Source organism: Scyliorhinus canicula, chromosome 1 (genome assembly GCF_902713615.1).
Source record: "Scyliorhinus canicula chromosome 1, sScyCan1.1, whole genome shotgun sequence".
Classification (NCBI taxonomy): Eukaryota; Metazoa; Chordata; class Chondrichthyes; order Carcharhiniformes; family Scyliorhinidae; genus Scyliorhinus; species Scyliorhinus canicula.
The window spans coordinates 176,941,408-176,956,880 of NC_052146.1; the positions used below are offsets into that span (position 1 = coordinate 176,941,408).

General features: G+C 49.6%; 1 protein-coding gene across 1 annotated transcript in view; it reads left to right on the top strand.

Moving 5' to 3' along the window:
• kif25 (kinesin family member 25) overlaps positions 1-15,473 on the top strand; it is a 248,505-nt gene that overhangs the window by 229,467 nt on the left and 3,565 nt on the right. Inside the window, exons 12-15 of the mRNA XM_038803315.1 lie at positions 789-943; positions 1,023-1,235; positions 2,185-2,340; positions 4,865-5,008. Coding sequence (XP_038659243.1) covers positions 789-943; positions 1,023-1,235; positions 2,185-2,340; positions 4,865-5,008 — 668 coding nt within the window. The remainder of the gene's footprint in view (positions 1-788; positions 944-1,022; positions 1,236-2,184; positions 2,341-4,864; positions 5,009-15,473) is intronic.

Below are 15,473 nucleotides of genomic sequence, written 5' to 3' on the forward strand. Positions count from 1 at the left end.
GAAAGTTAAAGTCTCCCATAACAACTACCCTGTTACTTTCGCTCTTTTCCAGAATCATCTTCGCTATCCTTTCCTCTACATCCCTAGAACTATTAGGTGGCCTATAAAACACTCCCAACAGGGTGACCTCTCCTTTCCTGTTTCTAACCTCAGCCCATACTACCTCAGAAGAAGAGTCCCCATCTAGCATCCTTTCCGCCACCGTAATACTGTCCTTGACTAGCAGCGCCACACCTCCCCTCTTTTGCCCCCTTCTCTGAGCTTACTAAAACACCTAAACCCGGAACCTGCAACAACCATTCCTGTTCCTGCTCTATCCATGTCTCTGAAATGGCCACAACATCGAAGTCCCAGGTACCAACCCATGCTGCCAGTTCCCCTACCTTATTTCGTATACTCCTGGCATTGAAGTAGACACACTTCAAACCACCTACCTGAACACTGGCACCCTCCTGCGAAGTCAAATCTGTGCTCCTGACCTCTATACTCTCAATCTCCCGTACCCCAAAACTACAATCCAGGTTCCCATGCCCCTGCTGAATTAGTTTAAACTGAGATAGTTTAAACAGTAAATTAGTTTACTGAGACTCCAACCTTCCTTGCTTTTTCATAAAACATGCTTTGAATGTTACTATCCACTATAGTATTCTTTCATAATGACTTTCAAAAACTACTGACTACATTATATAGAGTCTGTTGTTTAATATTACGCATCCATTATTTGTAATTCACGATCAGAGCTGCTATTGCTTCATTTGTTTGTAACACAGCTGTTTGCTATTTTACAGGCATGTTGAAAATCCCACAAGTATTCTGAATCTAATCACCCATGGTTTACAACGTAGAACCAAGCACCCTACGCTAGTCCATGAGCATTCTTCTCGATCCCACCTTGTGATAACAATAACTATCACCACAAAGGTCTCTGCTGTTAATAGATCTGGTAAGAATGCCACAAATGAGAATTTCCAAAGTTGTAGGGTTTGTTGACTATCTTTCAGTTTTGTACTTTATTGTTTTAGAAGTACAGATGAAAAAGACATCAGAATCAAATATACTTCAACCATTACAGCGTCAGTCCTGCAAGCAGCTGCCATCTACTATCACAGATAACAATTCTGTGCCACTTCTCCTATCTCTGCCTGCCAAGCACTTTATCACAGAAGCTACAAAATTTCCAGAGTATCTTGAAACTAAACTACAATTGGTAGATCTTGCCGGCAGTGAATGCGTAGGTAATTAAATCTACAATGAAACAATCATGTGCTGTTTTATTGCCCAACTGATAGAATCCCTGCAGTATTGAAGGAGGCTATTCGGCCCATCTGGTCTGCATCGACCCATTCGGCCCAGATTCCCTACCTCCCATCCACTAATTTATGACCATGGGTAGTATGGACAATGGATTAGAAATGCACCCTGCTGTGTTCATGATTAGTTTTTTTATATGATCCCAATTCCCTACAAGCCTATCTATGAATACTGAATACATTTGCTGTCATTTATGACGTTGCCCCACTGCACACTTGGGACACTGGAGGAAGAGGGATAAATTTAAAGTATTTTTTTACTTTAAATTTTTTTTTACTCTAAAGAGGAAAGCTTAGCTAGTTGAAACTTTTACTGGCATCTTTGAGGTTGTTCACACCACTATGCTTCAGTAGATCTCTAAGACTTTCTGCTAAACAATACCCACTGCCTGTCGAGACTCTCCAGTGGATCTTGTCTGCCTAACACAAAGGTTGAAAGATTGGTTGGGGTGAAGGGTGTTTCTATGTGGTGGGTTGTAGCTCCAAATCACAGAAGCAGAAATCCTGGGTCAAAGTCTTATTCGGTAAATGTGGTGAACAATTTCAATGGTTTTAAAAGACAGTAGAAACCCAAGTGCGTGGTGTCAGTGCCTTCATCATCCTTATATCACAGAGAAGATATATTAACAATGGTTTCTGCTCCGGATCGTTATCAAACTTGTCAGCTAAGGGCTGATATTTGTGGTGGCTCAGCCTTGGATCTCCACTGCTGAAAATTTAACCCAAGAGCAAGGAATGGGAAAAAGTTCAAAAACCCTTCAGAAAAAAAAAAGCTACAAGGCATGTACAATTTGTCAGGATGCATGTTCATACCAGCATCTCTTCTAATGGATTGATTTTCTCGCAATCTAACCTGTGGTTTGATTTCAATCAGGAATGTCGGGAGTGACTGGTACTGCTTTGAGAGAGACTTCATTTATAAATCGAAGCTTATCAGCATTGTCTGATGTGCTCGGAGCACTTGCTGAACAACGATCTCACGTACCTTATCGAAACAGCAAACTCACCCATTTACTCCAGGACTCTATAGGTGGGAATATATGTACTGTAAGATACGACTGCAATAATCACAGAAACTTTGACACCAAGTCATTGCCCCAATACTCGCTATGCATGCATGTAGAAACAATGGAAGTGCACACCACCCAAAGTTATAAGCTTAACCTATATAATTCAAATTGCTGATAAATTACATATGTGTGTATGTGTTAGATATGTGCACATCATTGAATGCCCAGAGATTATTAGCTGAGCTGTTCATATTCCCGGTACAGACCCTCTTTCCCAGTCCTATCTAGGCCATTGGTACCTTCATGGACCATGACCACTGGATCTTCCTCATCCCACTGCAAGTTCCTTTCCAACCCAGAGCAGATGTTCTTGACCCAGGCACTGGGCAGGCAACACAGCTGCCTGGTCTCACAGTCGCGACTGCAGAGAACAGTTTATACAGGTTGAGTATCCCTTATTCGAAATGCTTGGGGCTGAGAGTGTCTCGAATCCCGGATGTTTTTGTATTTTGGAATACCAAGCTGCAAAGACCTTCGGACACTGCTCGGAGTCGCCGGTCGGTGCTGCATCTGATTGGGGGGGGGGGGGGGGGGGATACGCGGCTTCCCTCCCAACAGGGAGTAAAGTACCGACTTCAACTCCTCCAGTGCAACAAACTCACACCATCAATTGGAAGGATACACACACGCATGTGTGTTCGGCCACAGTAACAAGACACAGTGCTAGGAACAGCTGACACAGTGACACAGAAAAAGTGTGGCTTTCAGAGCTTCTCAAATTTTGGAATTTTGAATAACCTGTATCCTCCTGGCTATACTGTCTCCTATCACTACCGCATTCCTATTCCCCCCCCCCCCCCCCCCCCAAAACACTTGAATGGCACCCATCACCATCGTGCCATGGTCAGTCCGCACCTTGCACTTGTTCTCACCCATACAAGTAGCAAGCTTCTCGTACCTGTTGGACAAAGTCAGAAGTTGAGGCTCCTCCTTCACAACATGCTGGTTCGCCTTACTTGCATCCTCCTGTCCCTGATCACTGACCAACTCTAAGGTCCTACCTAAACTAAGGGAAGTGATTGTCTCCTGGAATAAAATATCCAGGTAACTCTCCCCTTCCCTGATGCTCCGCAATGTCCACAGCTCAGACTCCAGCTCAGCAACTCGGAACTGAATTTGCCTAAGTTCAGACCTTAATGTAAATATCTTTGTCCGGGATTGCAATGCGTTCCACAGTGGTGTGCAGTCATGGCACGCCATTGACCCTGCTATTTCTGTTTAACCTTATTTATTTAATTAGTTAATCATTTATACAGATAAAGTAATAGAAAGTTGCACTCACCTATGGAAAACAAGGAATGATACAAGCAAGGAAATCACTGGAGTCTGAAAAAAATAGAAAAAGGAGCATCCCTTTGCACCGACTTCTCACCTGAACCGAATTCCCAACTCCTCATTCAATCTACATCTCACCCAGGCAGAGTCTTGGGTTCATACGCAGCACCCAACCCCTCCCTCAGGTGGATATAAAAGGTTTTGAGGTACTATTACTTTCCTCCTTTGATAAAAATATGTTTTTATTTGAGGTTACCAAATGTTGCTGATTCATAATCTCAACAGTGCTGAGTGAAAAAATCAATCCGGTTTGGAATTTTCAGCCTGAGGTACAATACACTAACTGCATCTACCAGCAAACATCCGCTACTTTGATTGAAGAATGATGGCAGCCAATGTTAAGTCATATTTGCATGCCTAGCTTTAGACATGCAACAAAGATGGTTGCTCTGATTGTAAAGCCGGTTACCTCTGGATAAGTTTATTAAACTTTTTTTTTCTAAATTGCAACTGCACTGTATTTCTCAAATATTTATTGCTGAGAATATTTGTTTAAATGAGGCGGTCAATCAAATTCCGATTGCCAAAGAAACTATTGGGCTGGATTCTTCGCACCCTGATGCCAAAATCGTGTTCGGCGACGGGGTGGAGAATCCGGTTTCACGCACGGAATCGGGACCGGCGCCGGTTCCGTGATTCTCCGCCCCCTGAAAAGTGGCTTACTCCCCGAGTACGCTGCGCCGATTTCCACTGCCTCAGGCCATTGTCTGAGGCTCACCCCACTATTCTCCGTCTCTGACCGGCCAAATTCCCAACGGCGTGGACCACTCATGGTCCCACCGTCCATGGTGCACGTGTGGCGGCTGCAGACTCAGTCCGGGGCCGCCATAGTCGGGGGAGGGCTGATCGGTCGGGCGAGCGGCCTCAGATGCGGGGCACCATTTCGGCGGTCCAGCTCTGTGGGCTGAGTCCGTCATGGTGCACATGCACGGAATTTTACACGGAGGTGCGGGGGCCGTATCAGCAACTGGAGCTGAGAGCTCCACGACAGCTGCCTGCTAGCCCCCTGCAACACGGTGAATCTGTGGCCTTTGATGCCTACATGGCCCCAAAAACAGAGAATCCAGCCCATAGTTTGCTTATAATTACATAGTTCATGCAAAAATACAATAATATGCTTTCTGAATGTTGTTGTGCATCCTTCTTCAGGCGGTGATGCTAAATTGTTGGTGATAGTATGTGTTTCGCCTGCCCAGAAATATACGACAGAATCATTGCAATCTTTAGGATTTGGTACCCGAGCTCGGCAAGTACAGAAGGGTCATTTAAGGAAAAAGAATCCTGTAATCCCAGGTAAAGTTAAACTCTCCAGTTTTGCATTAAATGTCAATATATTCCTGTTAATATCCCTCATTTGGGTTATATTCTCATTGCAACTAATTGCCCAAGTCAGTCCACAGAAATTGCTGGTTCTTATTCTCTTCTCCTGTTGAAGAACTGAGGTGCAATGTCACCTATTTAAAATAAATGACAGTGTTAGATTTAACACATCTTATATCTGTTTGATTGAACTTTTAATAATGTTTTGCACAAATGCAACAGCGGTTCATTTCAACAGGTTTGGTAACATCCTAACACTTCCTTGAAATATTTCTATCTTCTCTTTGTTCTCAATTATGCGTAAGGAAAAGTATTATATAATATTATAATTATACTTAAACATGCCAATAAATGGGGTCAATTTGTAAACTAGGCAAATTAACAAGTGGATCCTTTCCAAAGACTTATTTAAAGAGTTGAGTATGTGTCAGACAATTGAGAGATGTCAATTAGATTGATAAAGGCTTGGTTCTATGAGTGCTTTGCTAGTTCTGAGAGGCTCTCTGTCGTGAACTAGAACTGCCAGTTTGGAATACAACATTCCAGCCAAAGTCCACTCTTAACCCATGGAACTGAACATTCAACGGGAAAGACCACCTCCCCAGTGCTGTTTGAAGGGTTAATCGCTTGCTGGCTGACTTCTTATTCACCAGGGTGATACCATGGGTAAAGATCTATTGTCAGGAGAAGAAAGACGAGATATGGAGACTATTTAAAGCTGATAAAAATAAAAATCACAAAGCATGTTAATAGGATGATATACGAAGTACCATTCCCTCTCATTCAGTAGCCAATCAAAATGGATCATCAATGTAGAATCATAGAATTTACAGTGCAGAAGGAGGCCATTCGACCCATCGAGTCTGCACTGGCTCTTGGAAGGAGCACCCTGCTTAAACCCACACCTCCATCCTATCCCCGTAATCTTACCGAACCTTTTTGGATATTAATTTAGCATGGCCAGTCCACCTAACCTGCACATCCTTGGACTGTGGGAGGAAACCCACGCAGACATGGGAGAACGTGCAGACTCTGCACAGACAGTGACCCAAGCCTGGAATTGAACCTGGGACCCTGGAGCCATGAAGCAACAGTGCTAACCACTGTGCTACCGTGCGGCCCACAAACATAAAATGATCAGTAAGGCAGTGGGTAGCAGTTAGGAGAAATCTCTTTGCTCAGACAGTTATTAGAAGCGGCTGAGTTTTACAGTGGCAGTGATAGAAGGCGACGGAAGAAGAGTTCAACATCATTTCTGTCATAATATACATCCATGTATATAATAGAGTGCAGACAGGCAGTGATTGACCCACAGGATGACCAGTAAGCACACAGAACACAGCAGCCAATCACCAGACAGGACACGACCACTATAAAGCCAGAGGGCACCAGTTTTCCCGTTCTCTCGGGATCCAGCCTCTGAGACAGTCAGAGTTCGTGAGCATAGCCAGTGCAAACACCATGCGTAGTCAGTAAGTCTGGTCAGGCTAGCATCAGGTCTCCAGTCAAGTCAGCATAGTGTCAACCCACAGTTGGATATGTAAAATAGTTAGATGTTAAATAAAATCGTGTTGCATCTCATCAAGTTTTGGAAGTCTGTCTCTTGCTACACTTCATCAAATGCAGTCCACCTAGACCCAGCCTACCCAACACATCATGGTACCAGGTTTGGATGCTGAAAATTGACGGACCTACCTTGAGTGAATCAGCGTTGACCAGCAAGCAGCCATCCGGTGACATGGAAAACGTCCGCCCTCCTCCGCATCGCCGGCAACCTCAGTGCAAATTGGAAGATCTTCAGACAGAAGTTCCAACTCTATATCGGAGCCACCGACCTCGAGACCGCATCGGACGCCAGGAAGATCGCACTATTCCTCTCCACAGCTAGGGACCACGCCATCCACATCTACAACTCCCTTACATTCGCTTAAGGCGAAGACAAGACGAAATTTAAAACAGTACTGCTGAAGTTCGACAGCCACTGCGACATTGAGGTGAATGAGAGCTTTGAACGGTATGTTTTCCAGCATAGGCTTCAGGGTAAGGATGAACCTTTTCAATCCTTTTTTGACCTATCTCCGCATCCTCACGCAGTCATGTAACTATGACTCCACAACTGATTCCATGATCCACGATCAGATCGTTCCCGGGGTCCACTCCTATTCCCTTCGCCAGCAGCTCCTGAAAGTCAAGCAGCTCACCATCGCCATCGAAACGTGCGTCCTCCACGAGCATGCTAACAACCGGTAGTCCCACAGCAGGACGGCAGAAACGGCAAAGCTAACCCCCCCACGAGGCGGAACGGGTGCAGGCCATTGCACAAATGCAGGGCCTGAGTCTTGATGAGAGTGGCCATTTTGCACGCTTTTCCCAGGCTCCAGAGCATGCGCGCCACAACCGAGGGGACAGTGAGACCGATGACCAGCCTGCGCAGGTGCGTACGTCATTCGATCGCACTGCGCATGCGTGTTGGCGCACGGAACGCGCTGACGTTGGCGTCATGTCATGTCCGAATTGTGGCTCCGTCCATTTAAAGTGGCAATCTCTGGCAAAATCACGATGGTGTCTACAGTGTGGCAAGCTTGGCCACTACGCAGCCCTTTGCAGATCTGCTCCACTGCCCAGCATCCAGCGATCCCAGCCACGGCGCGGAAGCGTCCGTTCAATACAGCAGGCCATGCCAGACTCCGACCACGACAGCCCAACAGATCCTGACGTCGAGTGCCTCAAATCCCCATTCCGGGTGGGCATCATTACAAAGCACGCGCTGCCTTTCTCAAAGATGGTGCAACACCTCCCAATCCTAAGCGTGAATCCTGACGACGAGTGCTGTGCTGTCCTCACAGTTAACAAGGCTCGCATCCGTTTCAAGCTGGACACCGGCGCATCAGCGAACCTCATTTCAAAATCCGATCTCGACACCATCCGCGTCAGACCAAGCATTCTTCCACCGGCCTGCCAGCTCCTTGTCTACAATGGCAATGCCATTGCTGCCAGTGGCTCATGCCAACTCAGTTTCCAATAAGTCATTTAAAGCGACGCTGCGATTTGAGATCGTAGGACCTGACAGAGCATCCCTGCTTGGTGCTCGGGCCTTCAAACTCCTGAATCTAGTTCAGCGAGTCCACACCATGTCATCCTCACAGGCGACGGCCTCACCTGATGAAAACTTCCAGGCTCAAATTGATGACATCATAGTGCAGTACCATAGCGTGATCGACGGTATGGGCACACTCCCATACCGATACAAAATCCTACTGAAACCAAACGCCACCACATCGGGTGCCGGCACCCCTCAAGGACCGCCTCAAGCAGCAGTTGCAAGACCTCCAGGACCAGGGCATCATATCAAAGGTCACAGAACGCACGGACTGGGTAAGCTCCATGGTCTGCGCCAAGAAGCCGTCAGGGGAGCTTCGAATCTGTATCGACCCCAAAGATTTAAAGCGCAACATCATGAGGGAACATTACCCGATACCAAAGCGAGAAGAGTTGACGAGCGAGATGGCTCATGCCAAACTCTTTACGAAGCTGGACGCCTCCAAGGGGTTCTGGCAAATACAGCTGGACGCATCCATTCGCAAGCTGTGCACATTCAATACCCCGTTCGGTCGCTACTGCTACAACCGGATGCCTTTTGGCATCATCTCTGCCTCAGAGGTATTTCACCGCATAATGGAACAGATGATGGAGGGCATCGAAGGGTGCGAGTGTACGTTGACAATGTCATAATCTGGTCCACAACTCCTCAAGAGCACATCGATCGCCTCAAGCAGGTATTCCACAGAATCCACGAGCATGGCCTCCAATTCAACAGGGCCAAATGCTCATTCGGTCAATCAGAAATCAAATTCCCTGGTGACCACATCTCGCAGCAAGGCGTGCAGCCAGATGCTGACGAGGTTTCGGCGATCAATGCCATGAAGACCCCAGAGGACAAGAAGGCGATCCTCCGCTTTCTAGGGATGGTCAACTTCCTTGGGAAGTTCATCCCCAACATGGCGTCCCACACCACAGCTCTCCGCCATCTCGTCAGAAAATCAACGGAATTCCAGTGGCTGCCCGCTCATGAGAAAGAATGGTGTGAGCTGAGGGCAAAACTCACCAAAGCGCCGGTGCTGGCGTTTTTCGACCCTGCCACAGAGACTAAACTTATGAACTGAATGTTTGCATAATTTTGTTACCTCATCGTGTTGACATCTGTAAATATCGTTTTTTTTACCGTTTCATCTGCCCTATATCTGCACTAGCAACACCTTCCAATGTATATAAGTCCATTTTAGCATATTCTGTATATAGTCACGTACACATACACATCTTCAGTCTCATGCACCTTACTATTCATTATCTAAACACAAACTTTAAAAAAAAAGGGGGGAGATGTCATAATATACATTCATGTATATAATACAGTGCAGACAGGCAGTGATTGACACACAGGATGACCAGTAAGCACACAGAACACAGCAGCCAATCACCAGACAGGACACGACCACTATAAAGCCAAAAGGCACTAGTTTTCCCGCTCTCTCGGGATCCAGCCTCTGAGACAGTCAGAGCTCGTGAGCATAGCCAGTGCAAACACCATGTGTAGTCAGTAAGTCTGGTCAGGCTAGCATCAGGTCTCCAGTCAAGTCAGCATAGTGTCAACCCACAGTTGGATATGTAAAATAGTTAGATGTTAAATAAAATCGTGTTACATCTCATCAAGTGTTGGAAGTCTGTCTCTCGCTACACTGTATCAAACGCAGTCCACCTAGATCCAGCCTCCCCAACACATCAATGTCAAGCCCGGAATTCATTGAGGTGGGAACGTATGAGTACAAAACTGAGTCCTTTGCTGAGAACAGCATGCTCATCCTCAGAGAGGGGTAGGTCGGAGGGTATTGTGAACACGTGGCAATGACTGCGGCTGTGAGACATGTGGTGTGAGGGATTGGGAGTGGTGGAGAGCCTAGGATGGGCAGTGGTGTTGATAAGTTGTTGAAGCTTGCATTCCTTAACATCTGCAAGAAACACGAAAAGATTCTTGTTAGAGTTTTACAGGCCTTTGGCAAGTGGTTTGGAGGTGGGAAATCTGGCAAAATAGTGTGATAAGGTGGTGGGTGGCATGCCCACCACCTACTGCCACTATGTCATTTTGCCAGTGCTGGGAAAGGTGGCATTAGTCCATTAACCCCAACCCCGAGCCCAAGTGAGCCACTTAAGTGGCCTTTTCCCACCTCCCTGGTATTTAACTTGTTGGGGCAGAGAGAAACAACTTTTTTAAGAACTCTTTAGTGACATTGGCCAATGACGTGACATTGGTGCCACCTTGCCTCTTGTGAAATGAACCCCACCCCCTCCAACACTTAGCTAGCTGTAAGAGAACAAGTCCATTACCGCATCCTCTACTTCCAGTTCTAGCCTTAGCAAAGGCCTTCTTTTTGTGGTGCTGTCAAGACTGCCTGCCCTCTGGCTGGCTGGCAGCTCCTAAGGGTGCCATCCTTTATAGGAATGACAGGCCCAGCAATGGCCACTTTACTGGCTGCCAGCTATCAAATGTAACCGAGGTCCTACCACCCAGTGAAACAGGGTTACCCCTCCGGTTTTGACTCCGGCAGTGCGACCCTGCCACTTTTTAAAAATCCCAACCAAGATAAAATCTATTATCTCAAAAAGGAATAAAGGCAGAGACTTGCGTTGTGTAAGGGAAGAGCAATTATATATTTGCATAAGATAGAGAGAGCAGTGAAATTACTTGTGGATTGCTTGAGCAGACAGCTGGGACATGATGTTGATTGGCCTCCTTTGCTGTACATTTCTGCTGCTCTGTGCCTAATATTGAAATAATTAAGAAAATCTCAGTGGCTAAGTATTGGGCCATAAATTCTGAGCTCCCCAGCGTCAGATTGAGGGGGTACCCGAACGAGGCACTGAGGAATCCCTCTCCAAATTTTCATGGCAATTGCCCAAAAGTGTCAAGTTCCCTTCCACTGTGAACCATCCAGAAATGTAAATTAAATTGCAAACTTTGGATGATTCCAACTGAATTACACTAATAGTTACTCAGAAAAAGTTAGAATTAGAGCTCCAGAAATGAACAGATTCTCTGATCTTGAGACTAGATGTTGACGCCGGGGCAGGATTAATAGACTTCTACAACAGCAAAATCGGCGCCGCACCTGGACCAATTCACCAACCATTTAGAGGCTAGCACCGGTGCCACATAGAACACGATCGATTCCAATGAGAACGGTGCCGGACCCACCTGTTTCGGGATCGACACTCAGGAGGTTGACAAGCTGCAGCTGCATATAAATTCACTCCCCATGCACACTCATCCATGTCAACAAGATGGCAGCAGGAAGAGTGGTACCACGTTTCACAGACGCCAAACTGGAGACCCTGCTAGACACCGTGGAGGAAAAGCGGGTGACCCTGTAACCCTGGGTGGGAATGATGCTACCAGCCACAGCTGTTTGTTGGGCCTGGACGCAGGTGGTAGAGGTCAAGAGCCCCTCACTGCAGTGGAACAGAGGGCACTGGACATGGTCAGCGGGACAGAAGAAAGGGCAATCGCCGAGGCGGAGGTTGGCATTGGACAAGGAAGTGAGTCCCCACTGAGTTGCGATTCCCCATGTCATGTGTATCAACCCACCATCACCATCCCACACCCCTGCTCCACTACCAGGCCTCTCTGCCCTCTCCACACCACCCCCACCCCACAATATACCCCCACCACCCCCACTCCTCCAGCCCATGATGCAATCATGCATCTTGTTTTGTGTCTTGCAGGAGCTGCTGGTAATGGCGTGGGCCCTTTTGGATGACGAGGTCACACACACGGACTGGAGCCCTCGACACGCATCCAGTGACACCCCAGAGCTCAAATCCGGGGAAGACGCCAACTTCTGACACAGCTGTCTCCAACACCTTCCACCATCCCAGATACACTCACCTCGGTTGGGCACTTTAGTGAAGAGGTTCCTGGGACACTATCTAGGGCAAAACACATACATGCTGGGGTACATAAGGTGGAGGTAGGAATCCCCAAGGGGGGGACGGTTGGATGGCGATCTGACCCCAGGGACTAGATGCCATCCAGACAGGTTTCAGGCTTCTGGAACGGGCGGTCCTATCGACTGTGGTCCTATTGACGGTCCTAGCTCAGATCTAGGGACTACATGAGGGGTTATCAGCAAGAAATCAACCCCTGCAGGTGCAGTTGAGGAACACTACTGCCTGCAGGAGGTGATGCCAACCATGCATGCCACCCACAACGTCCATGGTGAAGGCCTTGGGGGCGAAGGTTTCGGCCATGGGTCAAGATGCCCAAGGCCTGGGGCAATCTGAGATGGTAGTGGCCAAGGCCCAGGACGTGGTTGCCCCATCACAGGCAGCCATGTACCAGAGCCACCTGGACGTTGCAGTGACGCTCCTGGGCATAGCCCAATCACAGCAGGCCATAGCTTAGGGCGTCGGCGGCATTGCCTAGTTGCTGGCCGACCTGACACAAAACCAAAGGGAGGTGACCCAGTCCCAGAGGTAGATGGCGCAGACCCAGAAGGTGGTGGCGCGAACATGCAGATCCTAGTCGAGACGAGAGCGGCCACCAGGACTGGCCGTGCCAGGTGGCAGGGGAGCCTCAGGGGTTGCACCGCCCGCACCCCCATCCCATGGAGTAGCGTGGGAGCCATTGGGCACCCCGAAGGAGGAGGTGATGGCACCCATGCTGGTGACTCCTGCAGGGGAGTTGCCAGAACATCACAGCGCCTCAGACTCTTTCCCCCACCCATCCTATCCCTGCCGCATCTGGTAGGCAGTGGGCAGAACAGGGTGACACCACGGTACCTGTGATACCCGAGCAGCAGGCAGGCCCCCCCAGGCACGGTCACCTCAGTAGACGGCCGCCAAAGGGGATGCAGGGCAGGAATTGCAGCAGGCCACCTTTACTACTGATTACTGTCCGGGGATGCACCTATGCAAAAACGCTAGGGCCCATAAGACCAGGAGGTTAGACACCAGTTGGCATGGGTGCAGGATACAGTTTAGTTACAGGGACTAGGGCACAATCCTGTATATATATTTGTTCAGAACAAACACGTGCTCAATGTTGAAACCTACCTTGATGCTCTGTGAGAGGGTGTGAGGTATGGGCTGGTCTGAGGGGACGGGAGTGAGCGGGGGGAGGGATGGGCGTATTTGTGGGTGGGCTTGGCCAAGGGACCGTAGTTCAGCCAACTCCAGTTCCCCATCTCCATCTCCCCAGTAGTTCTCCCCTCCACCACCCCAGGATTTGATGGGACCGTGTGATGGAATGATCAGCTTGCATACAGGGATCACCGAGGTGAAAAGTGCTACCTTGGGCAAGGGTCAAATGTTGTCAAATGATGAGGAGCACCGGAGCTCATTCCAGAACGGGTTGTCATCATCCTCCATTCCATGGGTCAGATCCGCTGTTACTACCAACTCAGGGCCCACACCCTGTAGTGAGGCGGGTAGAAAACACGGAGGGGGTGGGGGCAGCACGGTGGCGCAGTGGTTAGCACTGCTGCCTCATGGCGCTGAGTTCCGAGCTTCGATCCCAGCTCTGGGTCACTGTGCATGTGGAGTTTGCACATCCTTCCCGTGTTTGTGTGGGTTTCACCCCCACAACCCAAAAATGTGCACGGTACATGGATTGGCCACGCTAAAATTGCCCCTTAAATCGGAAAAAATGAATTGGGTACTCTAAACTTTAAAAAACAATCCCGGAGAGGGTTGCAAGAGGTTGGTCAGGTAGGGTGTTCATGGGAAGGTGTGACTGACTGGTGGAGTTGGGGGATAGGATGTTGGGATGTCCGTGCTACTGGATAGGCCCCCTAGTCGGTGCACCTGGAGGCGATCAGAGCATCCCGTGCACACCGGCCCACGCGCCATGTCCAGTCCATCCTCACCCTCCCCCGCATGCTCCTCGTCTAATGAAGTCTGGCGTTCATCCTCACCCTCCTCTGCTGCGCAATGTTGTGCAGGACACAGCAGGCCACCACGATGTGGGAGACCCTCCTGATGCTATACAGGAGGACCCCACCAGAGCGGTTCAGGCATCTGAACCGCATCTTCAGGATGCCGAAGCACTGCTAAATCACGCCCCTGGTCATGGCATGGGTGTCATTTTAGCGGGTTCCCATGTCGGTCTGTGGCCTCCGGATAGGCGTCAGCAGCCACGACTGCAAAACGGATAACCCCTGTATCCCATGTGCTAACCCCCAACCGGGGGTCCGTCTCAAAGAGGCCAGGATTAGTCAAGTATGCCAGTTTGAAGGCATCGTGCACACTACAGGTTTTCGGCGCAGACTTGCACGTTCATCGAGTGGAACCCATTTTGTTCTGTGAAGACCAGCCTGTCATGGGCAGGTGTTCGTAGGGGACATGCGTCCTGTCGATCACCCCCTGGACCCAGGCATCTCGGCAATGGGGGAGATTCCGCTGCTCGGGCATCCTGGTGGTCTCGGTCCACATTGAAATGGATGTATTGTGCCGACTGGGCGTATAGAGCCTCATATGGCAGCACGGATACACCTGAGCTCTGTGAGATCATGGCAGATCCCCACGCGGCACCTCGACTGCCACCAGTAGCAGGTGTCCTCGCCATTCCCCCGCGGTGCCAGGTGCGCCTTGATCTGGCAGATATGTCGCACTGTCCCCCTGCTCAGCCGGAGTCTTCGACGGCATGCCGGGTCCAGCAGGTCCTCGAATGACAGGCACTGCCGGCACTCGGGAGGCCACATGCGGCTCCTCCTCCCCACCTCCTCATCCTATTAGGCGGCCGGCTGTCTATCCTCACCAGCTGCCTCCTGTTCCTCTGGGGCAGGCTCCGCTGCTGCAGCTTCCTCCTCCTCGAGCGGCGCCAGCTCGTACAGCTGCAGTGCATCCCCCAGGGCTGCGCGTTTAGCAGGAAGGCCACCATTTCTGGTTGACTTCCAATATCCATTGTCTGCAGGGTGCAAAAGGCCGACAGGTTAGCATGGTGCATACCCCCGTGCCTAACGGGCTACATGGTACCCCCAGTTGGCACTGTAGACACTGCCCCTGCATGACCCTCTCCCCCTCTATCCCGCCTCACCCATCTCCACACCCCTGGCCCCGTTGGTGCCCAGAATTGCAGGGGGTTCTGCCCCTTGCGCCCGTCCCTGTTGCCACGGGTACCAGTGGCTGGCGCTGCCCATGCCAGCAGTACGCTCCGCAGCCTCCTTCCAGCCCCCCTCCCTGTCGGGGCTCATGTGGACGTTGCCCTTGGGTGAACCACATGCTGCCCCACCTGCGGGTGACGACCGGTTGTAGGGGGTGGGGGTTGGATGCGAGTGTAGGGAGTGGCACCCATACTACCGCGGTACTCTGCAGAACCACAGGCCACGGGGGGCAGTCAGTGCGCTGCCTTGCAGGCCGTGGCAATAGCAGTCCGTGCCTGGATACC